The 23,645-nt window shown below is 44.6% G+C and overlaps 1 protein-coding gene across 2 annotated transcripts in view; it reads left to right on the top strand.

Moving 5' to 3' along the window:
• The window catches only part of WAPL (WAPL cohesin release factor), a 1,140,053-nt gene that overhangs the window by 108,494 nt on the left and 1,007,914 nt on the right, over nucleotides 1-23,645 (top strand). The window contains exon 3 of one of the 2 annotated variants that reach the window (XM_086922027.1): nucleotides 1,989-3,038. In XM_086922027.1, coding sequence (XP_086778153.1) covers nucleotides 1,989-3,038 — 1,050 coding nt within the window. The remainder of the gene's footprint in view (nucleotides 1-1,988; nucleotides 3,039-23,645) is intronic. The other variant, XM_086922028.1, reaches the window with a different exon arrangement.

Genomic DNA, 23,645 nt, shown 5'->3' on the forward strand with positions numbered 1-23,645 from the left:
AAGTTACTTTTCGCGAAACGGAAGCGGACCGGAGCGCAGCCCGGAGCGCTGTTACAGATATATATCTTGTTTTGAACGTTAATTTCTCAAAATCCACTGGAGCACATATATTGAGACCTAGCAAAGGCACATCGGGCTAACAGTCCCTACAATTTTGCCAAGTTTCGTGCAAATCCATTCAGCCGTTCGAGCTAAAAGTGAGGCCAAAGGCCCTATGGAAATTAACATGGGAAAAATGCGTTTTGGGACCCCCCTTTTTTCTCGGCCCCCCCTTGACGAAACCCCCCCAAATTTTCAGGGGCTGCTCAGAAACAAAATGCCGATTCCGTCCACAAACGCCAAAGTTATTAGACATAGAATTTTCAAAAGTTCCATAGACAAAAAATCCTAACTATATATACTTACTGGCGACCGCCAGTAGGTTATATATATATATATATATATATATATATATATATATATATATATATATATATATATATATATATATATATATATATATATATATATATATATATATATATATATATATATATATATATATATATATATATATATATATATATATATATATATATATAATACCTCTACACGAAAATGCTTATAACACTTGTTTATTATTACTTTTTAACATGCTGCATAGTAACCACAATCCTCTGCAACAAAGCTTAGACATTGGCAAGACCAGTATCTCTGGCTAAACGCTTATAAGTTCCCAAAGGCGAGACCTATTGGCTATGCCAATGCTTGTTTTAAATTGGAAAGCAATCATGAGATTTAAATTATATTCTGGCTGGGCTCCTACTACTTGGCCATTTTTTCCCCAGAATTGACATTAATCTAGAACTCCGATCTCACTGTAGTTTTATTTTTTATTTTTATTATGGTCTGTCCTTTAAGGCCTACACAGATACAGAGGAGTTGTTGGTCAGCGGGCTTAATCTGTTGGACCGTTACATTGTCAATCGCATTTGACTTCCGCCAACCTCACCATTCAGCATGGGTCAAAGGGCAGCCCTCTGTACTCATTGACTCAGTTCACTTTTAGTGACTGCACAATGTCTGCGCACATTGGTCACATCCACCTAAAAATGATATTTCTTTTATTTATTATCCATCTTTAAATAACACCATCTATTTTGCCGCACTTGGGGTGCTCTCCTAGATGGTGATATATTTTCTTTCTCCTTTAAAAAATATTGTAGTTATAAGTTGTGTGATTGACATTGTAGCGCTGTATCTGCCGGAGTCCTTCGTTAGGTATTTTTTTCTCGTCCCCCTAGTAATAAAAATATTAAAGTCCATTGCACAGCTGTTATTTGGAAATAGGAATGTCGAGCTCACCATTGAAGACAATGGAGTGGTCAGGGCTTCTAATGGCTGGTAGAAGCCCGGAGCAGCAACATTCCAATGTTTTTTCACAACTGTTGCTGTGATCAAACACTTCAGAGCGCGAGGAAATTTCAACCTCATTGGGCTCATTGAGGCCTTTGCTTTACAAATGAGGACATTCTTCCCTGTAGGGGCAGAATGTTCTAATAACCTTAGAGCCCAACGTAGTTCGCTCTATTGGCCATTAAAGACCTGCTCCCTTGTTAAAGACCCTCGACTAAGGATAGTAGAGCCAGCTACGTCCGGTTCCAAGGCTATAGCATACCGCCACATCCGGGAATCTCTTCCAAATTTAAAGTTTGTATTGCAAGCATATAGTGGAGCTATGTATATTGTACACTATATGCTGAACCATGACCTTTGTCAGTGCTTGTTATTGAAGAGTCTTTGATCTGAATTCAGCATTCCCCTGCCCTTTCATAAAAGTATATCTGGCTTCACAGGATTGTAGAAATTACTTTTCTTTTTGTGTGTGTTGATGACATAAAATTGCATCACAACTGCTGGTGTATTAGAAGTCCTCATTACTGTTATTTTCAAAATGAAGTTTGTCATGTGCATTTAATGTTAACTGTGTTTATTATCTTTTTTTGTAGTTAAAAAACCTCATATAAACCAAGAGGAGAAAAATAATTATTCCTATGTGAATGCTAAAGAAGACAGTGTGAAACATCCAGTTGAAACTGCAGCAGTTGAACAAAACGCAGATGTCCAGTTGCACGATGACATCCCCGACTCGCATGCAGGAAAGAGGCCACAATCTCCATCAGGAATATCTCAAACACAAGTATCTTTAAGAACTACACTATACGACTGGGATGAGCAAGACCATGAAGATATAACACCAGATGAAATTCAGGTTGAATTTAGCAGTGGGAATTCAGAGACAAAAAGCCAAGTGGATGGTGTAACAAACACAAATGATCAGGACCATCCACAAGAGGCATTTGAAGAGGATGGTGACGATGAACTGCAAAGTGTTGTGAAACTTAGCAATTGCAGAACTTACTGTAGGCCCAGCAAAGGAAAGCAGTCTCACGGAACAGCTGATTTTGACAAAGTAATGGACGGCACAATTCATTCTGTGGCCAAGTCAGATGAGTCCGACAAAAGTAAGTTGAACACAGCAAAAAAAGGTGCTTTAAGTAGTGCTGTCAGGACAAGTGGGCGGACTCGAGACTACACTGTCCTCCATCCATCTTGTTTGTCTGTTTGTAATGTGACAATACAGGATACCCTGGATAGAAGTATAGATGATTTAACTGCAACAGCTACTACCGATTTAGGAGAAGCTGGGCGTCTCCGTAAAAAAGCTGATACTGCGACCACCAAAACGTATACCAGATTTCGACCTAGCCATACAAAATCAAAAAAGGATGCCAAACTGGAGTTTTTTGGGTTTGAAGACCAGGACGAGGGTGGTGGTGGTGAAGGGGGGTCTAAAATTCCCGGCCGTTCCAGCTATAGAATAAAATATTTTGGTTTTGATGACCTAAGTGAAAGTGACGAGGAAGAAGACGGCGACTGGCACATGGCAGAAGTCAAAGCTAAAAAGAAAAGAATGGCAAAAACACCATCCTCCTCTCTTCCATTGAGATCAGAAGCATATGCAAATTTACATGCGAGACAATCCACTGCCAATTTAGGTGAGTGCTAGTCTCAGTCTTTGATACTCTATTGAGTCAGACCAAGTTGGAGTTGTGCAGGCATTCCTAACACAAATATTTGTGCCTTTTCTCAAATATAAAAAAATGTATTTATATAGAAATGGCATTACTACTAAAATGGAATCACTACTAATTTGGTAATTTCATTTGTCCTACTACTTATACAATTGCCATTCCAGTTGTCTGTTCGACACAGTAAAAAAACACTACAAAGACGTAGATTGGAAATGGCATTAGACTGGTTGTTTAAAAAATCTTGTTCAATCAGTCCAGAATCCAGATGCTTAAACTGTCTGCTCGCGTAAGTCAGGAGGACCGGGTAAGTAGTAGTAAAAGAAAGCAAGCAAATGTCACTGACTTACATACTGTGCAGTTATTACACTGCCTTAAAGGCCATAACCAGCAGTTAATTTTATGATCTTTCCTGAGAAAACTATGAAAAACTTTCTCTTTTTAGCAAGAAATTTCACGTTTTTTCCCAAGAGTCTAGTTTTTTGTAAAGTACCAAAGCAGCTCTTATTCCCAGTGTTTAAATGGATTTTTCTTATTTACTTAAACATTGAAAACATAACTTTTATCATACACCTTGTTAAATTTGCAAATAAGGAATGGTATTGCACACCACCTGTAATGCCTCAGCGTAAGGTGTCCTCTAAATAAGATAATTTCAGATTTGCTTATCCCTCATCCATGAAGGACAGGGCAGACAATCTCCTAGTCATTGTAAAGTGGTGGATTACATAGGTCTTTTTCAAGTAGACCTGGAAAGAGTATCTGTTAAGATGATAGTACTCTTGGTTCAGCAGTGAGATGTCCAGCAGGTGTCCCGATTCCCTTTCAGCTAGCTGTTTTGCCACTGGAATGTCATTGCCTGAGACAGAAGATACATTTGATAGTCTCCTTCATTTGTAGTTCTCTCCTGAGACTGTGCATGTGCTGTTGCTTGCTTCAATCTATTTTCTTAAAAGAAAAAAAAAATCCAAATATAAAAATGAACTTTTGGCCCACCATCTAGTTAGCATATCTTGGCTTCACTGTCTCATTCATTTTCTTCCTTTTCACTGGCCAGTGTGTCGCTTCACTTTATCTCAATGTGTTCGTTTTCTTCTCTGGAACTGGAACATAGATCAACCACTGATTGATTTCTTTATTAGTGGTCTTCCACTCTGCTTGAGCTAGGATTGTTTTTTTTCCCTTTGATTTTGCTTGCAGACAACTTGAACCTGTCTAAAGTTTAAGCTTGTGCTTCCTGGTATTTCCAAGAGCTGAACGTGAAAAAACGAGCAATAAAGAAGCTGTTGCCTGTGACCATTGTCTGTAAATTACATTTTGCCCCCCGCGTCTGTTTAATTGATATAGCTGTAAACATACTCCCTTTGTGTGACTGTTGCCATACAGTTTGTTCATCTGAATTAACGTTTGCAGCGTAGTCAGATTTTCTTATTTGTTGGTTACCTCCTTTTATAATTTTGAGGATGTTTTATTCATCAAACATGAGGTTTTTTCAAATGGTGTTTCTAGCTTACCTCTTTACATCTACCAACCCAGACAATCACCCGTCCTCCCTTTACCTCCACCCACACTTGAGCCATAAAATCAGCCTTACCTTAGTTTACCTCTACCCATCCCCAAACCCTAAAATTACCCTTGCCTCCTTTTACCTCTACCCATCCCTGAACCCTAAAATCACTTGTACCTTCCTATACCTCTACTCACGCCTGAACCCTAATCACTTTTTTATAATTAAGATAAAACGTACGTGTGAGAAATTGGGCTGTTGCTTGAGGAGGGTGTGTATCTTTCTCATGCTACAATAACAAACAAACCCCATCAGGTTGATCCACAGAAGTCACTAAATTAACCTGTGCTTAACCCTCTTGTAACTTAGTGCTTAAAAGCAGAAAGTGCCAACAGTGGTTACCGGTTTGCACCGGATTGACACAAATTTACAAGTTCAGACTGATCACGATGGAGCGCGGGACGGATAGAGCGACCAAGTTAGTCCCGCTTAGAAATGTACCTTAAGGGGGCGTGGCTTGGACGGCGCTGGTAATGGCCGCCTAGCCTTCTCGCTGCTGCACAGGGGAACGGACTTCGAGACCCTAGGGACGCTAAAATAACTTTGCAACCGAACCGATGGAAGATTGAGGCTTCGGATGCTCTGAGGCACACTCGGTGTGGTTTTGGGCTCCTGATTCCCGCTGAATGCACCTCTGTTGTCAACTTGTGCCACGCGACCGAGGATGTGTCCCGGAGCGGCGCTCTAGCAGGCGGCATGTCTCATAGCGTGCATCGGCGAGCAACGGCGGATCTAAGCGTCTCACAGAGAGAAGAGGTGAGCCTTGGAGATTGCTCTAGCCAATACTTGGCTCTCCGGTGGATATCTTCATTTCACCGATGTAGTGTATAATTACTGGCGACTCCATATGCCCGACTGCCTGCCTGACCCTAAGATGGCCGCCTGCTATCAGCCTTGACTGTAAATCACTTTAAAGGCACTGGATCACCGCAATTACCCAGCGGATCACTCCAAAGGCATGGCGACTTCACCCTGCACCTTCATGAGGGAGTCCCCTGATTTTGAGAGCGCACTTTAACCAGCGTTTGAACCAAAACTTGGAGGAGCCTACCTTCACTAGCGCCTGACCCCAAAATGGCGACTATGCTCAATTCTACCGACTTTTTGGGCGCGAAAACAGCAATGCAAGGTGTAATCTATGTACTTTGAGCATTAGGCGTTCTTTGTACAATCAGCCCTGCAGTCTCAGAGTGCTGTAGCTCACCCTACCATCTCTTTGTCACAAACCCACAAGTAGTGCAGGTCGAAGGAGCATCACATAACGTTCAAAACTATACTTTTCTGAGAAGTTCTAACTTACTGCACACTCCATTTGAAAGCCAAGCTCAAACACAAGAGAATCGACCCTCATCTGGAGCACGACGTCGCTACCTGACAGACCTCCGAGACCTACGACACAACCTTGGGGTTTCTGATAGTCAGCCTGACTCAACCAGCGCTCTGACACCCTACAGGTCACCCTGCGATTTCTCGCAAGCTGGAAGGCAACCGCAATAAATTCAACCACACACGGATCTCCTTCAAAATGGCGGACAGAGACGAGAAAAAGAACAACAAAAAGGTGAAGCCGGAACCCTCACTGTCGGACTCTCCTATTAAATCAAGGGCGGACGTCAGTAGCACCCTAGAGGTAATCCTGAAAAAACTAGCAGAAGTACACAACCTAGCAAAGTCAACCAAATCCAACACTGACACTATGCAGCTGGAACTTACTGCAATTAGAGCGGACATGAGCTCTGTACACAAAAGCATAGATGAAGCGGAACAGAGAATTAGTGATTTAGAAGACAAATCCAATACCGCATCCACTTCCATACGGCAACTCCAGGGATCAATGGACCAACTCAGACGCCAAGTAGCGGAATTGGAGGACCGAAACAGAAGGGGCAACGTGCGCATTTTTGGAATCCCGGAAAATGCAGAGAAAGATGCGAATTCCTGCGTAGACTTTCTAGAAGCTTGGATTCCGAAGATAACAGGGATCTCCTTCCACCACGAGTTTGAACTCGACAGAGTCCCCAGCTACATTCCTCACGGCTACAGAGGCCCACGTCCACTGATATGCAAACCACTGAGGTACCAGCATACGGAAGCTATACTTCAATTCGCAAGACGCAATCACAAAATCACTTGGGAGGGCCACCATATAACTTTCACCCAGGACTACTCGAAGGACACACTCTAAGTCCGGAAAGGCTTCCTGGCCCTGAGAGAAAAACTTAGATCGAAAGGCATTGAGTACTCCTTTGTTGGTCCGGCGAAATTTAGAATCACCATACAGGGCAAACCGAAATTCTTCACGGACCCCAATGCACTGGCACAATTCATCGGAGATTCTCCAACGCAGAGTATGGACTTGTCCAACGGCTCTTCAAACAAACGGAAGACCAACTCTCAAGAAAATATAAACTCGGGTTCTGGTCATGGATGACTCTAACAGTACCATCTCTAGCCTCTAACTTGAAGTTCATAGTGTTCTCATTGTTCAGTATCTTTTACAGTTGATAGTAAGTCAAAATAGTCCTCACCCTTGAGCAGCTGACCACTCGGCTGCCTCTTCCGCTTCAGTTTCTGTTGATGCTTTGAATTGATCTGATTGACTCCGTCAGGTAAGACCGCTCAGTGCTCATACCGAGGTCATCTGCACATCCACTAATATCTTTATCGAGTGTTTTAGGATGGAAATCGCTTTGTGCTCCTTAATCCGAAATCAGGGCGTGCGCTCTGCTCCATCACCTTTGGCACCATGAACATACCAAGGTCTCAGTGATTCTCAGAGACTATATGTGTACCTGTAGAAAGTCACCCCATATCATCTTCTCTTTTGATTGCGCATACCATTTGAGAACACAAATTTTACACATATACATTTACATAGTATGCGTGTCTAACTAGTCATGTTCAGGTACCTTTTCCTTATTACTCTTATTGAGTATGTTCTTAAAACTTCAATGCTTAGTTAAGTTTCATGACCACACGACTTATCAGTGTCTCGAACACTACTATATACTGCTTACTACATACAGCTATTGTATATTGTTAGTTACCTGTTCCCTGTTACACCCACCATTCTAATCCCTTCCTGTGCCGCAGATGGATGGCAATGCCGTCGCAGTTCCCAAGTTCTTGTGAGAGGGGAGGTGGGAGGGGGGAGAGAAAGAGGGGGAGGGGGAGGGGGAGGGGGGGAGTGGGGAGGGGGAGGGGGAAAGGGGTAAGGGGGGGAGGGGAAGAAAAAAATCTGGTTTGTTTCAGCATGCTTTTTTCATCTGAGGTTGATGCTTTTTCTCAACTATATTTCTGCAAAAGGACTGCTTTCCGATACTCCATGGGGACCCTCGCAGAGCACACACAGGGACCCAATCTATCGCGCTACTAGTCTATCCACAGTAATAGCCTACAGTACCATGTTCACCACAAACCCGAAATACGTCTGTTCAATCGACACCACTGTAACAGCAATACACGCGAGACAGTACAGAAGCAGTAATGCAGCTTACTCATTCATACTCAACACACACCCACCTCCTTCTAACCGACTCTTCAACAATATAACGCCTGACCAAGAGCGACACCGTAGTAGCCAATGACTCGTAATACATCTATCTCGGAGGGCCTTAATATTGTTTCCCTCAATGTTAAAGGGCTCAATCATCTGGTCAAAAGGAGAAAAGTCATGGAGTATCTGGCCAAAGCCAAGGGTGACATACTACTCCTGCAGGAGAAAAAAAAAGAAAGAAATGTACCTTAAATCCTGGGTGGGGCGCTTTAGGGCTATGCAGCGGCGGTCTCAAAGTAATGTGAGGTCTTTGTCAGGGATGCATCGTGCCTATTCTCATGACCTGTGCAATCTGCAATAGTCTTGCGTCGGTTCTGATGAGGTGCTGCGGAGAGCTGCATCGGTTCTGATTAGACCACAGCTTGCTTGGAAGAACAACTTTAGCCCCAGGGGTCCACAACTGGGGAGGCACCACTTAGGAAGGGGGGGGGGTTGGTACTCACAGCAGTCAGTCTAGCTGCAGGGTTCAAGATGGTTGTAGCCTTTTCTGTCACTGAGCATCTGATCAGGAGGCCGTATAACTAGCACTTGGTGTCACTGTGGTGGTTCTGGGTTCTAGGTGCAGTACCAATCCTTAGGCAGCAGAGCAGTTCTTCGGAGTCTTCCAAAAGTGATCTGGAGAGTCGGTCTGAGGGTCCTATTTTTATACCTGGTGCCTTCTTTGAAGCAGGAGAAGCTTCTGGAGTTTCCCCTCTTCTTTGGTGTCTGGAATTTCCTGCCTCCATTTTCTGGCCTCGGTCTGTCTAGGTGCATAGTAGGCTAGTATGAAATATTTTGTACTTGAGCTAGGCCAGTGCCTTTAAAGTGCAAGTGTAGTAGGTGACAGCTCCGCGACCCCCCTGTCCAATTAAGCCTGGATGGCCTTTCCTGTAAACACCCAGACCCTCTTGATTTGCAGTCTGTGCAGAATACACAAAGGGCAACTGCCAACTACAGTCATGTGATCCAGGAACAGGCTGCAAGCATGAACTGGTTAGGACAAGAAAATGGCAACTTAGTAATTTCCAGAATTGAGATTTAAAATCAGACTTGACCCAAAAGAAGGATCTAAATTACAATTCCTCAAACACCAAACATGACTTTTCCCACTTGCTCCCAATCAAAAGTTATCACTTAAGTGTTATAAGGTATGCCAATGATATCTTATAGGAGAGGTCTGCCTAACTAATTTAGGAGGTTTTTTCACTACTAGGACATGTAAAACGTAAACGTACATGTCCAACTTCTTAAATACAATGCACCCGCCCAAAGGGCAGTTAATGGCCTACCCTAGTGTGACTTATATCTATTGAAAAAGGTTTAGGCCTGGCAAAATGTTTTTTTTTTTTGCGAGGTCGAAATTACTATTTAAAACTAAGCACAGGCTGCAATGGCAAGTCTGAGACATGTTTTAAAGGCCTACTTAAGTGGATGGAACAATTAGTGCTTCAGGCCCACTGGTAGCATTTAATTGGCGGCACTTTGCACATGTTGTATCACTTTACTAGAGACTTACAACTAAATTAAATGTGCCAACTGGGTGTAAGCTAATTCTACCATGTTGAAACAAGCACACAGGCTCTTTAGCACTGGCTAGCATTGGTAAAGCGCTTGGAGTTCTATGGCCAACAGAAACCGCTTCAGAAAATAGGAGTGAAGGCAAAGTTTGGTGGTGACCCTGCAGAAATTGTCAAGTTAGCTGTATTTTTTTTAAAAACTTGCTTGCTTGGTAATCGTTCAATTACGTACCTGTATTGTAAAGGTCCTTTGTGGTAAGGTCTGCGTTCACTCAAGCAGGGCGCATTCCTGCCCTTACTTTAAACATACTCCTGCCTTCACCCATGCGCTCTTAAATTTTTTAAGGGCCCTGTCTGTTTTTGCCCTTCGGTATTTTTGATGCGCACCTTCGCCTCTGACATTTTGCCCCCTCCCTTCACATCCCCATGCCCTATACTTTTGATTTCACCGGAGACTGCGCACACGCCATTGCTTGCGAAACCTAGTTTACTTATCGGGGGGGGGGGGGTTTAGAGCCCGCCTATTTCTTGGCTTCGTAGTCACTCATGTTTGTTACTTCTCTTTTGTTAGCCCATTATTGTTCCACTGCTGGCCACTTTGAAGTACGGTCTTCCCTCTTCTACTTGCACCTTTCTCCCTCCAAAAAGGTGATCTTCAGCTTGGGACGGGGGTGGGGGGGTTGTAAGATAATTAAACAGTTGAGTTGTTTTTTCCTTGAGTGCCTTTTAAGTACTTGTGAGTTTCAGACATCACAGCCATGCCAAGATCCTTCTAGATTTTGACAGCTTCATACCACTTTCAGTAGGTTACAGCCCTGGCACCTGTTTGAGTGGCAGTTAATTTATATTTTTGTTATTGCTTAATTTGTTTTTCCCATGACCCTCCTCCATTAGCTTACATTTCCTGTCCTGCATTAAAAAAAGATGAATTCTTTGTTGGTTTATATTTGCCGACAAGGTTTTGTCATTTCTTCCAGAATTTCTTTTATGAATGCAGAAAATAACCCCATACTTAAACTGATTTCTCGCCCGTCATTATCAGTGCTGACCCTGTCCTATAGCCTTTTTTTTCCTTCTAACTTTCAGCCCTGCTCCATAGCAGCAAGACATTTACAAGCCAATAGCTGTTGCATAGTTGAGACCTATTGGCTTTACATTGCTTGTTGCTGTGGATTCTGTTTGATTAAAGCTTTTGCTGTCTTGATTCTGGATGTTATGCTGCCATTCTCTGCAGGCACACAATAGTTGTACCAAGATTGTAAAAACAAAAATTAAAATAAATATTTGGCAAATGCTAAATAACGGACTCTTGTCGGAGGCTTAACTATTTTTCTTTTTTTGGTTCAGCTTTCATTTTTTTTAAACTTTTGTAGTGCATTGATCATTTAAGAGTCTTTGTACCAGCTCTTCAACTGGTTTGAACTTCGAGGGACATTCATGGGTGTTAGTCTTATGCTTGAATAACTTTATATTGCATTGTTTTATTCGACAGCACATTTTACTTTCTTATGCTTTGTTCAACGAGTTGTGTTTATTTGGGGGGTAATCAATTGCTACTTTCCGTGACAGAAAATGTTATTTCAAAATGCTCACTAGCTCTTACAAATAAAGTGTTTTCTAGAGCGGACTTTAAATACATTGTTATATGTTACTTCTGCTAAAAGATGTTGTACCACACATTTAATTTTTTGTGGATGGGGTGCATTGATAAGCTTTAATTTACTATAGTATAGCCCTTCTTGAAGCATTTACAGGTTGTCTAGGAAAGGCTTATAATAAATTAGGTTCTGAGTACTTCTACCTTTACAAGTAAATTTGATTGCAGTCATGGTAAAAAAATAGACCTTCTAGAAAAGACTCCTGGTTATAAGTTTAAAGAAATCGTGGGGAATGGACAAATCTATCGAAGCCAATTGTTTGTTGTGCCTGTATGCTGTACCTTTTAAACCATGGTAATGGGGGTGTGAGGAGCACACCTGTTTTATCAAATTATCAGTCTTATCTATCGGCGCTGCAACTGTTTAGGTTTGTTACGCATGTTATGGATATCAAGTTATGATGGGTTAAAAACTCATCTAGTTGCGCTCTGTGCACATGGTGTTATCCTACACCTTAAATATTTCTACTCGTACACTTTATACAATTGATTATCAGTTATTTATTTTCATAATCTGATTGGTTCAAATTATCATCACAAAATACATTATCTGTGCATTTGTTCACTTTCAATCACAATTTATACAATACATTGTTTAGTGATGCCAGTATTGCCACAATATAACCATTGATCACATTTCACATTTTTCACTCCTTGCCCAATGCATTTCGGTACCGGCTGGTACCTTCATCAGGGGCTGATCTGAAAAAATATAAAATAAACTGTTTAAGTGTTGTGTATTTGATTAGCCCATGGGTGTATTCATTTGTGCATTTTGCGATATCGTACCTGTTCGAAAAGTTGAAGAACAGGTTTCAGATACAGATACATAACAATTATTGGACAGGGACCCAACAGGATTATTACAGCAAATGCTCAAAGACTTGTTGCAAAACTCACTTGAACAAGAATGGATAGATGAGAAAACAAGTGGCTATTTAATTACTGCCCACCCAAGATGTCCTAAACTGTATATGATCCCTAAAGTCCACAGACACTTGACTAACCCACTGTTTAGACCTATCGTCTCTGGGTGCGGGTCAATTTTTGACCCCCTCGGATGAGATTTGGACTACTTCCTCCAACAGTTCGTGCAAGGATGGCATTCCTACAAAAAGGACACAACTGATTTTTTAACAAAGATCTCAGATATTGAACAAGAGTTCGAAGAAAGCTGGATTGTATGTACAATAGACGGGTAGCGTTGTACACCTCGATACCTCACTCAGTGGGGTTAGAATCAATAGAATGGGCCTTATTACAAATGGAAGATCTATCAACAGACAAGGTGTTTCTTTTGAAATTACTAAAGTTTTGCCTACACAACAGCTACTTTGAGTGGAAAGACCGGTATTATGCTCAAATGACTGGCACTTCTATGGGCTTTGCAGGGGCTCCTGCATATGCGAATATCTTTATGGCGCAATTCGAGGCGGAATATCTGATGAAATCCACACACTGGACAAAAGTCAAAATGTACTGTCGTTTCATTGACGACATTTTTTTAATATGGCAAGACGCGAAGGAATCACTTCAGGATACCATTCATCAGGTGAACCCAAGGATCCAGTTTACACACAAGATTGATTACCTTACAATGGATTTTCTTGATGTGAGGATAACTAAACACTCCACAGGTTTCAGCACGGAGTTATATATGAAGCCTACTGATCGTAATAGTGCATTGCAGTATACCAGTTTCCATCCCAGATCATTAATGAAGAATCTACCAGTGTCTCAGTTTATCCACATAAAGCGAATATGTTCAGAAACCAACACATGTAATTTAAGAATGGATCAGTATGTTCAAAAATACAAAGAACGAGGATACTCCACGGAAGAAGTGGAGCAGAGTAAGGAGAGAGTCAAGCAGTTGCTCCAACCAAAACAGAAAGTTAAACAGGATAGAATGGTATTTGTGTCAAAATTCACCACACAATCCACAGCAATCAGACGGATTATCAACCAAAGGTGGGAACTACTATCCACAGAGAGACTTTAATGGAATATTTTTGCAACCACCCATGCATGCCTACACAAGGGGTCCTAACATTCGACAAATACTCAAGCGAACCACATCGGATGACCGACGGATTGAACACAAGGGCACCATTCGGTGTCAGAATTGTACACACTGCAACAATGCAAACATAGGGAATACCTTCACACACCCAACCACGGGCAAAATCATTAAACTTAGACACACCAGTGACTGCAATGCCCAAATGTGGTATATGGAATTAAGTGCCCATGTGGAATGATGTATGTGGGGAAAACTGAGCGGAAAATTAAAACTAGACTCGCGGAGCACAAAAGTAGGATACGGAACTTGCATTTATCGTCACCATTAGCCACCCATTGGAAGGAAGCCAACCACAAGATTTCTCAGTTACGTTTTCTGATCATAGAAAAAGTGGAGATCAAAACAGGAATTGACAACAGACAGACTTTTACAAAGAGTTATATTGGATCAAATATCTGCAAACAATGCACCCAACAGGGTTAAATGATAGATATGACCTTTCATGTTACCCTGTAGAGCACAGAAGGCAGTGATTTAAAATTGTTCATATAGCTAAGTAACATCGTGTGAAATTTACAAGGCCATACACTACAACTAAGATCACAATAATTGTACTTGACTCAAGGAATTTGTTTTTATGCTAAAATGCTATCATACAGCAATATATAAAGGCAGGAATATGTGGTAATGTTGAATTTTTGTAGACCGTTACAATGTTGACAGTGAGCAAATAAGTTTAGTATTTGATGATTAAGTATGTTACACCACAGTCACCAAAACATACAGCCGAACCACCATGCACACAAATACACCGTTCAACATTTGTTGACATACACCTTATACATAACATCAATAGGGAATCCACGACCCAAAAAGTACATCCATGGGCATAACAGAGTTTAACACACCGCTCTAAATATGGTGGAGTGGTATTCCAGACGAGATACGTGGCCAGTACATTGAGGCCACAACAGTTAAAAATATCGTTTTAATATTCCCCTCGAGCAAGAATATTTGTAGCAACGCAGCGTTGGGCAATACAAAAATTGTGAAAATTTTGACTGGATTCTAGTAACATATATCTTGAAAACATTCGACATTATTGGAATGTTGCCTTAGAATACGCAATATCGGCATAGATTACAAAATGGCGTTGTCAGAGAGCAACCTCGAGAGGTACTCCTTGAAGAAGTAGTACGTCGTTAGTGTCGATCGAATCGCGTAAGCGATTAAATGGTAGACTTGAGTATGGCCCCACTTTAGCGGAGAACAAACACGGCGAATTTATGGTGCAGCGTCTTTTATGAGCACCGACTGACAAAAATACAGGTATTTAGCAATAACTAGGTTAACCCCGAAAAAGTAACTGAGGCATATTCGAACGACATAACATTACTTACGTTATGCATTTCTTTCCTTGTAGGTCGACAGAATATACCTTCGCAGGTATGTCAAAATAACATTACAGCTGAGACACATTTATGAATGTGATCTTAAGCTATGTTTAAAGTATCCTATTATGTATTGACAGGTTACTACAACCATTGAAGATCAGGTAGGAGATAACCGCTTCAAATATCGTTCTTATGTTATGGCGTCCATTGGAAAATAGGAACGAGTAGTACTAACCACAGGGCTTTCATGTATTTTATCACAGATTAACAAGCCTCAGGCTATAGAAAACACTAGGTAAGCTCAACGATGCAGACCATACGGTATAGATTTAACACTAAAACCTTATGTCTCAGATGTAACGTGAGGTATTATGGTCTTATTTTACAGTTGACTCGAACATAAATACACCACGAACAGGTCCGATATAGCAAAATTCTCAAATGAATACACCCATGGGCTAATCAAATACACAACACTTAAACAGTTTATTTTATATTTTTTCAGATCAGCCCCTGTTGAAGGTACCAGTCTGTACCGAAATGCATTGGGCAAGGAGTGAAAAATGTGAAATGTGATCAATGGTTATATTGTGGAAATACTGGCATCACTAAACAATGTATTGTATAAATTGTGATTGAAAGTGAACAAATGCACAGATAATGTATTTTGTGATGATAATTTGAACCAATCAGATTATGAAAATAAATAACTGATAATCAATTGTATAAAGTGTACGAGTAGAAATATTTAAGGTTGTAGGATAACACCATGTGCACAGTGCGCAACTAGATGAGTTTTTAACCCATCATAACTTGGTACCTTTTAAACAAGCATTTTAAATGCAATCGGTCTCGCCTTTAGGAGCTTATATGTATTTAGCCATGCAGCACATTAGACTGGGTGCTGAAACATCTACTGTTCTTTAACTTTGACGGAAAGTAAGCACCAAACTGCGTGACACGCCAGGTATGGGAGCACATAGAGAGAAATATTGCCTTTCAGCTGGAAATGTTATAGTCCAAAGCACAGTCTTTAATATAAAATCAGGGCCTCCGGTGCTCATATCACTGAAAAATAAAAGATTTGTTAAAAAAAAAAGAATTGTGTCTGTGTGCTCGTAGAAGACTATTTTTATGGATTGGAATCTAGAGGATGCTAAAGTGATTCTCGTATTTTACTGACCTCTGCTGGTCGTTTTCTATCAAGAAAGTTAAATAGGGGCAGTTGCCAGAAATTTTTTTAAAAAGTCCCTCAGCAGAAAGCAATTATGGTATTTTACAGACCTCTACTGGTCGTTTTCTATCAAGACAGTTACATAGGGGCAGTTGAACAAGCCGAAAACAATTCTGATATTTTGCTGACCTCTACTGGTCGCTTTCCATCAAAATAGTTAATTCGAGGCAGTTGAACAGAACAAAAGTCCCTAAGCAGAAGCAGGTAAGTCCTAGGGCTGATCTCCAGATCCCACAAAGTACATATACATATATACTAAAGTATTTACGAGAGGTCTCAAATGCTCGACCTAAAAATGAAGCAACAGTTATGAGCTTGGTGGCTAAACTGTCATAAGTTTTAATCTACTTGACCAGAACTGAAGATTAAACTAAGAAGATACCTACGCAACGGGAATGTGCGCTTGCCTGACAATGTTTTTTCCTGTATTTTACATTGAATCACTAAAGCAGAGAATTTCTGAAACCCATAAGCACTATAAGCACACCTGTTTCCCTTAGACCTTTGGTGAATATGGTATACGAAAGATGGGTATGTAGTTGGAAAGTGTGGCTGGGTCCACAGATATTTTCTTGAGCAGGTGCATGATTCCAGGTGTCCAATAATGTGACTGAGTTGATGGAGGAGTTGATAATGGATGTTAGTGCTTGGCTGGAGAGTAGTTCTTTGGGGAAGGTATAATGTTGACTAGGGGCATATAAAGCCCCCAAGTGGATGGTTTTCATGGTATCCCCAAATTGGACGAGTGACCTACAGGCCATGAGGTCAGGGTTCGTTCATCGGCCGTGATGGGAAGTTGAGTTGCAACATTTATGGGATCTGGTTGAGGCTTGAATTTGCTGTATATGGTGGTGTTTGTGTTACAGAAGAATTTTCAGAGATTGATAGAAAGTTCTTGTGAGGGGTTGATGTTGCTGGAGGCGGACGGATGTGCGGTGAAGTCTTTTATGGCAAAGATTAACTTGCTGCTGTTAGTGCTGACATTGATGCGACCTGTGCTCTTGGTGTTTGGTATCTGCTGGTGGTAGCGTTTTAGGACTAATTTAATTGAAGATGTCTTCCCTTGTTTTGACTTGTTCTCCATTTCTGCTCCAGTTGTTTCATCAGACTTGCGTTCCTCTGTGTTCCAGTTGGCCTGTGGTCGGGATTTTGCTGTTGGGTTGTTCTTGAGGGGAGTCAGGGTGTTGGTGAATGCGGTGATCCAGCTATTAACGTTTTTTTTTTTTGAAGACCGTTATTGTACATGAATAGGAATACACAATGTAGGGCCTACAACCCCCAGGGCTGGCCGCAACGGTAATACAATCTATATGGCAGTATACTGAGCACACAGCCTTAGAGCCGACAACCCAGGGGGTCCGGCGGCGGATGTAAATATCTTGTAACATGATGGTAAGAATGTAAATATACGACATGACTTAGGTCTAAGATTTTTCTCTTTTTTTAAACAAACAACAAACCCCACATTAAAAATAAAACCACAGCAATCATGTTCAGTTCCTCAAAGGTGACAAAACAACTGTCAGGACTGCAGCTGTATTAACATTGGCGTTGTGACCAAAAACTCAATCTCACAGTATGAAGCCCGATAAGCAGTCGGACAGGGTTTATCACAGCCAAAGGAGTTCCACGTTAGCTTATGTAAACCTTAGATCAAACCTGTGAATCAGAAAGACACTCATCCGGGTCAACTCGTGGTGGCTCAAATATGTCTCCCCTAAATTTGTTCCAGGCCCCCCAGATTTGCGCCCATTTTTCGGAGCATCCCCGGTGGACAAATACCGCCTTTTCAGCTACCATCGCTTCGTCCATGTCCTTACACCAGTCTCGCAATGTAGGCAGTACGCTAGATCTCCATAGTCTGGCAATATTCCGTTTTGCCACTAACATCCCCAAATATGGCCCAATCTTGTTGACGGTGGGTCAAATCCTCCGCATCCCAGATGTTTAACAGGCAGCGACGTGGGTTGGGCATTAATGAAATAGTTGTGGATTGAGAAATGGTTCGCATCACCCCTGCCCAGTACGTGGCCACCCGGCTACAGTCCCAAATGGTATGGAAGAATGTCGCTCTCTCTCCACATCCGCGGAGGCAATATTCGTGGGAGGCCCTCCCTATTTTGTAAAGGACCGTTCTGGTGTAGTATGTGCGGTGTAGTATTTTTAACTGAACTAGTTTGTCTGGATGGGATCGCTGATTCTCGGGGTGACGAGAGTGCCTCTTGCCATTCCGAGTCATCAAGGTCGCCAATTTCGCCCACCCAAGTCAGGCGCAATTTGGATAGCATGTCAGGTAGGTTGTTGACCAGTTTCCTATATGTGTAGGACGTCGCTTTGTGGGACATATGTTCTGTTAGCAGCCTATTTTCCAACGGAGTGGACTCTTGTAGTATCTGACCGACAGAAGTGAGTGACGGATCTTCATATATCTATAATACTCAGACTGGGCCATTTCGTGTTTGGTTTGTAAATAAGTTAAGTCCACTATGTTGTTTTTCCTCAAGAGATCTCCCACCACCGAAATGCCTATGGCGTCCCACGCCCGGAACCCCTTGCTATTTCCCATGAAGCCTAGTCTGTGTGAGTCCCACAGGGGTGTCATTTGCGTGATAGTGTCTGCGCACTGAAGGTGTCTATGTGCCTTATACCAGAGTTGGACCGTGTGACGGGTCGGACCGATAAGGTCGGACAGAACGCCACGACTATAAAGGGTTCTTAAAAGTCCCCTGGACTCGGTATTCTGCCTGTCCGCCATAAAGGCGGGCTCGGTCTGCGGGGCGTGTAACCAGTAATTAATCTGCTTAAGGTGGGCAGCCCAGTAATATAATTTGATATCAGGGAGTGATATGCCCCCATCATACCTATCTTTTACCAGTTTGCATTGTGCAATTCGTGCCGGTTTCCCGTCCCACAACAAAGTAGAAACTGCAGCTGCGATGGCTCTGAAGTAGGAAGAGGGGACCGGGAACGGTGTGTTCTCGAGTAGGTAGAGAAAACGAGGCAATGCCATAATCTTAAACAGTGCGGCCTTGCCAAGGAGGGTGAGAGGGAGGGAACGCCACACCTTAACATCCCGAGTAAACCTTTCCAGTGGGGGTCTCAAGTTCAGGGCGTGGAATTCGTCCGGGTTGGATGATACCTAGATTCCCAAATATTTAAAAGGGGTGTCAGTGTAACGCAGCGTACAGTCCGCAGGGAGGGAAGGCGGGCTGCCGGCGAGAACGTACAGGACTGATTTGGTCCAATTAATTCTATATCCTGAAACCCTCCCAAACTTTTCACAAACATTCAGAATTTCTAGGACTGACTTTTTGGGGGAGGTGAGGCAAAGGACATCGTCCGCATAGAGAGATATCCTATCTTCCCAGGACGGCGACCACCTGATACCTTTGATGGATGGTTCCCACCGAATCCAGAATGCCAGTGGCTCAAGGATCAGCGTGAACAGCAAGGGGGACAACGGGCAGCCCTGCCGCGTCCCACGGCCAAGCGGGAAATCCCTGGAGACGTGGCCATTTACTGCTATCTGGGCCAGGGGCACGGCATAGAGCAGGCTGACCCACACACAGAACTTGGGGCCGAAGCCCATGTGACGGAGCACGGCAAATAGATAAGGCCATTCTACGGTGTCGAACGCCATAGTGGCGTCTAGGGAGAGAAGCACTGCTGGCTCCTGTATGTACTCCCGGCGGGCCAGTACCGCCTGTAGACGGCGCAAATTATGAGAGGTGTTGGGCATCGGCATAAAGCCCGATTGGTCCGGGTGTACCAAAGTAGCAAGATGGGGAGACAAGCGCTGTGAGAGTAGGCAAGGATCTTAGGTTCTGCGTTTAGCAAGGAAATGGGACGGTAGGAGCTGCATGCTTCCGGGGCTTTACCAGGTTTATGGATCGGGATGATCGTGGCAAGGCGTTGATCTTTAGGTAGCATACCCATTTGTAGGCTATCCTCGAACATTTTAAGCAGATGGGGGGCAGTTATGGAAGCAGTGTGCTTGTACAGTTCCACCGGGCGACCGTTGGGACCCAGAGCCTTGCTGGACGCCAGTGCGTTAGTCGCCTCCCGTACCTCCTCCACAGTGATGTCTGCCTCCAGCAGGAGTGCCGCCTCTGGTGAGAGGCAAGGGATTGTCAAATCTTTAATATAGTCGTAAGCATCCTCGGTCGTGTAAGTCGCTTGGGGGGTATATATTGCCTCAATGATCAGCTAGCAAGTCGGCTATGGCTCTTGGGTCCGAGGTCAGACGGCCCCCGGGCGAAGTCAGTTGTGCAATGACCCTGCCCACCCTCTCCTTTTAATCGAGCCAGGCCAGCATCTTTCCAGCCTTATCGCCTAATTCGTATATCCTATGACGGGTGGCCTGAATTGTAGTCTGCACCATTTCCCTCTGGTAGGACATCCACTCAACCTGTCGCAGCTGGACTGTCTGAGCAGCTCCCGGGGACGGGTGGACCTCCTGGTCGGCAATGGCCTCCTCAAGAGCCCCTTCAAGGGTGCTAATTTCTCGAATCCGGGTCCGTCTGTGAGCGACAATGGATGCAATTGCCTGCCCGCGTATGACCGTTTTATATGCTTCCCATAGGATACCATGGGAGCGCACAGAGTCTGAGTTCTCCTGAAAGTAGTGTTTAGCAGTTTTAGAAAGGGTTTTCCTCAAAGGAGCGCTCTGCAGGTAGCCCGCGTGAATGGGAAAGATGCGATTTCTATGGGAGCGGTGATTTGTGTATATGAGTTGGAGCGGAGAGTGGTCAGATATTCCCCTGGGGCGGATGTCAACTTCCTCAACGCCATGTAGGCCATCCCCTGACATTAAAATGTAATCTATACGTGAGAGACAGTGGTGCGTCGCTGAGTAGTAAGTGTATTGCCTATCGTAGGGGTGTTTGTAGCGCCAACAGTCCGTTAGTCCCAGGGCGTCTAGTAGTCCAGTGAGTCGCCCACCTCCCCACACCGTTGTGTTATGTGGGTGTCTATCCATCTCATGGTCTAGGACATCATTAAGGTCTCCTCCTATTAGTGTCGCTGTCGGTAAAGATAAGAGGAAGGAGGCAAGGGCCGTGTGTGCTGTAGCATGCAGGCCGGGAGGGACATACAGACACAGTTATACAATTGGCCCCCCCACTGTATCGTTGCAGCTGCAAAACGTCCCTGATCATCAATTTTTGTCTGTTGACATACCATTGGAAAGCTTTTCCGAATAAGTATCCCTGTCCCTCTAGAGCCGGAGGAGAAGTCAGCATGTGCAAGGAACCTATATCCCCATCTATTTATTGCCTTCGAGGTTGAGCCAACTAGGTGAGTTTCCTGTAATAGGACTATCGCCGGCTTGCAGCGCTTCAAGTATTGTAGCACTAGGCCTCTCTTCACCCTGTCCCCCAATCCCCTAACGTTCCACGTGAGGGCTGTGAAGGTCGATGTGCGAGAAGAATGTGGTGTAAGGTGTGTCCATCTCTTGTGCTGCCATGTAAATGTGTGCGTGTTTTCGAAAAAGTCAATAGGGGATGGGCCCGCTGCGTACCTGTATCCAGAGACCTGTCTCCCTCGTGTGGTGTAGAACATGCTGTGTTTTGGTGCGATTAACAAAAACTAGAACATTAAAACAAACCCCCCCCCCTCCCTGCTGCGCGGGCCTGAAACCGCCCGCCACCCCAACTTAGCAGGGCGCTTAGTCCCAACCCGACCCAATGTACTTGCTTGCAAGGGGTAAGTAGCTCTGCGACCTCACAAGCAGCTCCAAGTGACCTCCTCCGCCCAGCACGGAGCGACTGCAAACGTTACATTGTCAATGTTCCAAGGGGTAGTCGATCAAGGACCGTGATTGCAGGAGTCTACGCTTCCGTGTGTTCTCCGTCCTCCAGGCCTGACTCCACAAATAGATCCTGGCTGTGACCCTGAGTTGTCTGGTGATCTGTTTGAGTGACCGGCCTCTGGCCACGTTGACCCCTGTCATTGCGCCGTGGAGCCTCCACTCGTCTCCAACCATCCAGCCAGTCTCTTGCTGCCTCCGGGGTGTCGAAGAACCACGCCTTATGATTATCCACGATTCGCAGTCTCGCCGGGAAAAGCATGGAGTAGGGTATCTCTTTGGCCCGAAGGGCTTTTTTGATGTTGGTGAAGGTCTTCCGTCGCCGGGCCACCTCAGCCGTATAGTCTGGGAAGACGGCAAGAGTGGAGTTCAGTACTTTAACAGGTGCAGAGACCCTGGCCGTTTGTAGTATGGCATCTCTATCACGGAAGTTAAAGAGTCTAGCCAGCACTTGTCGCGGGTGCGCCCCTTGTTTAGGCTCCCCCCCGGGAACCCTGTGCGCTCTTTCGACAGAAAAGAAATGGGAGAGGCCCTTTGGCTGAAGCTTCGTCCTGATTAAGTCCTCCACATACAGATCCATGGATTGCTTGCCCTCCGACTCTGGAATGCCTAATATTCAGACGTTATTTCTTCTGGAGCGTCCTTCTTGATCGTCCAGTCGCTCCTGTAGTTTTCTGGTGACCGCCTCCATGCGTTCTGCCGCAAGTTGCAGCTCCGAAGTGTCTTCCACTAATGATTTGGTGACTACTTCCACCTGCGCCATACGTTCCGTCATCTTGTGGAGGTCTGCCCTCAGGCCAACGTCCGTCGAGATAGACCCTACTGTCGTCTGGACGCTGGAGAGCATCCGCATCAGATCCTCTAAGGTTACTTTTTTGGAGCCATCTCCCTCTGTACTCTTGTCCGTAGATGAGCGACCCTCCGGGTGTTTCACGGCGTTCTTCTCAAAGGCGTACCTCTCCAACTTGGATTGTGCCGCAGTTTGCCTGGGCCCTCGTCCCGCCATAACGCTGGTATTCTGGCTCGTGAATGTGCCTGTGTTCCAATCGCAGAGTGTGGCCGTAGGTAGTCCAGGCTAGGTTGTGGGGATGCGGTAGGAAATATGGCGGTAGCAAAATGGCGTCGCCGTTCAGGGCCACTAATCAGCCGTAAGGGTCATCAGTGATAGGAATGCCCGTGAGGAGTTCGCTGGCCTACACACCACGGGCCGGTCGCCAGCTTCCCTCGTCTGCCTTCCAGGCTGCAATGTCTCTCGGCTGCACTGCCCACCTCAAGCCCCTGTAGAGTCTCGGGCTCCGTGATGAATGCGGGGCCTCTCCAGAGCCCGCAGCGCCGCACCAGGCACGGCAACACGGACCCCAGGGGGGCGCCGTGCAGTTCGCTCTGTGTATCAGGGTCCGGGCCCCCAGCTCAGGCTGACAGGAGGATCCGATTCTGGGAGCAGGTGGGGGGAGGCGCCGTCGTCACGGTCGTCGCGCACCACCCGCACAGCAACACGGCAGACCTCCCGGCACCGGGGCTCGTTCTCGCTGGGGTTGCAGCTCTCACTCCTGGGCGGCAGGTCCGTTGGGCGAAAGGTGTCTCCAGGCCGACCCACCTCTGATCCCGCTCCCGACAGCAGGCAGTAAGGACCGCAGTTGCTCAGCGGTAACTTCCGGTGGGGCTCCCCGACCTCAAAGCACTTCCGGTCGGCCTGCTAATTCACGGCAGGACGGTGTCTGGCGGATGTCTCAGGGCCCGTCTCAGCACTTCGGTGTAACTCCGGTCGGCGTACCTTGATGTCGCCCGGAGTAGGATCGGACCGCTCCCTTCAGTTTCGGCACTCCGGCCCGGCTTCCGAA

The sequence above is a fragment of the Lissotriton vulgaris genome, chromosome 5, assembly GCF_964263255.1.
Source record: "Lissotriton vulgaris chromosome 5, aLisVul1.2, whole genome shotgun sequence".
NCBI classification, from domain to species: domain Eukaryota; kingdom Metazoa; phylum Chordata; class Amphibia; order Caudata; family Salamandridae; genus Lissotriton; species Lissotriton vulgaris.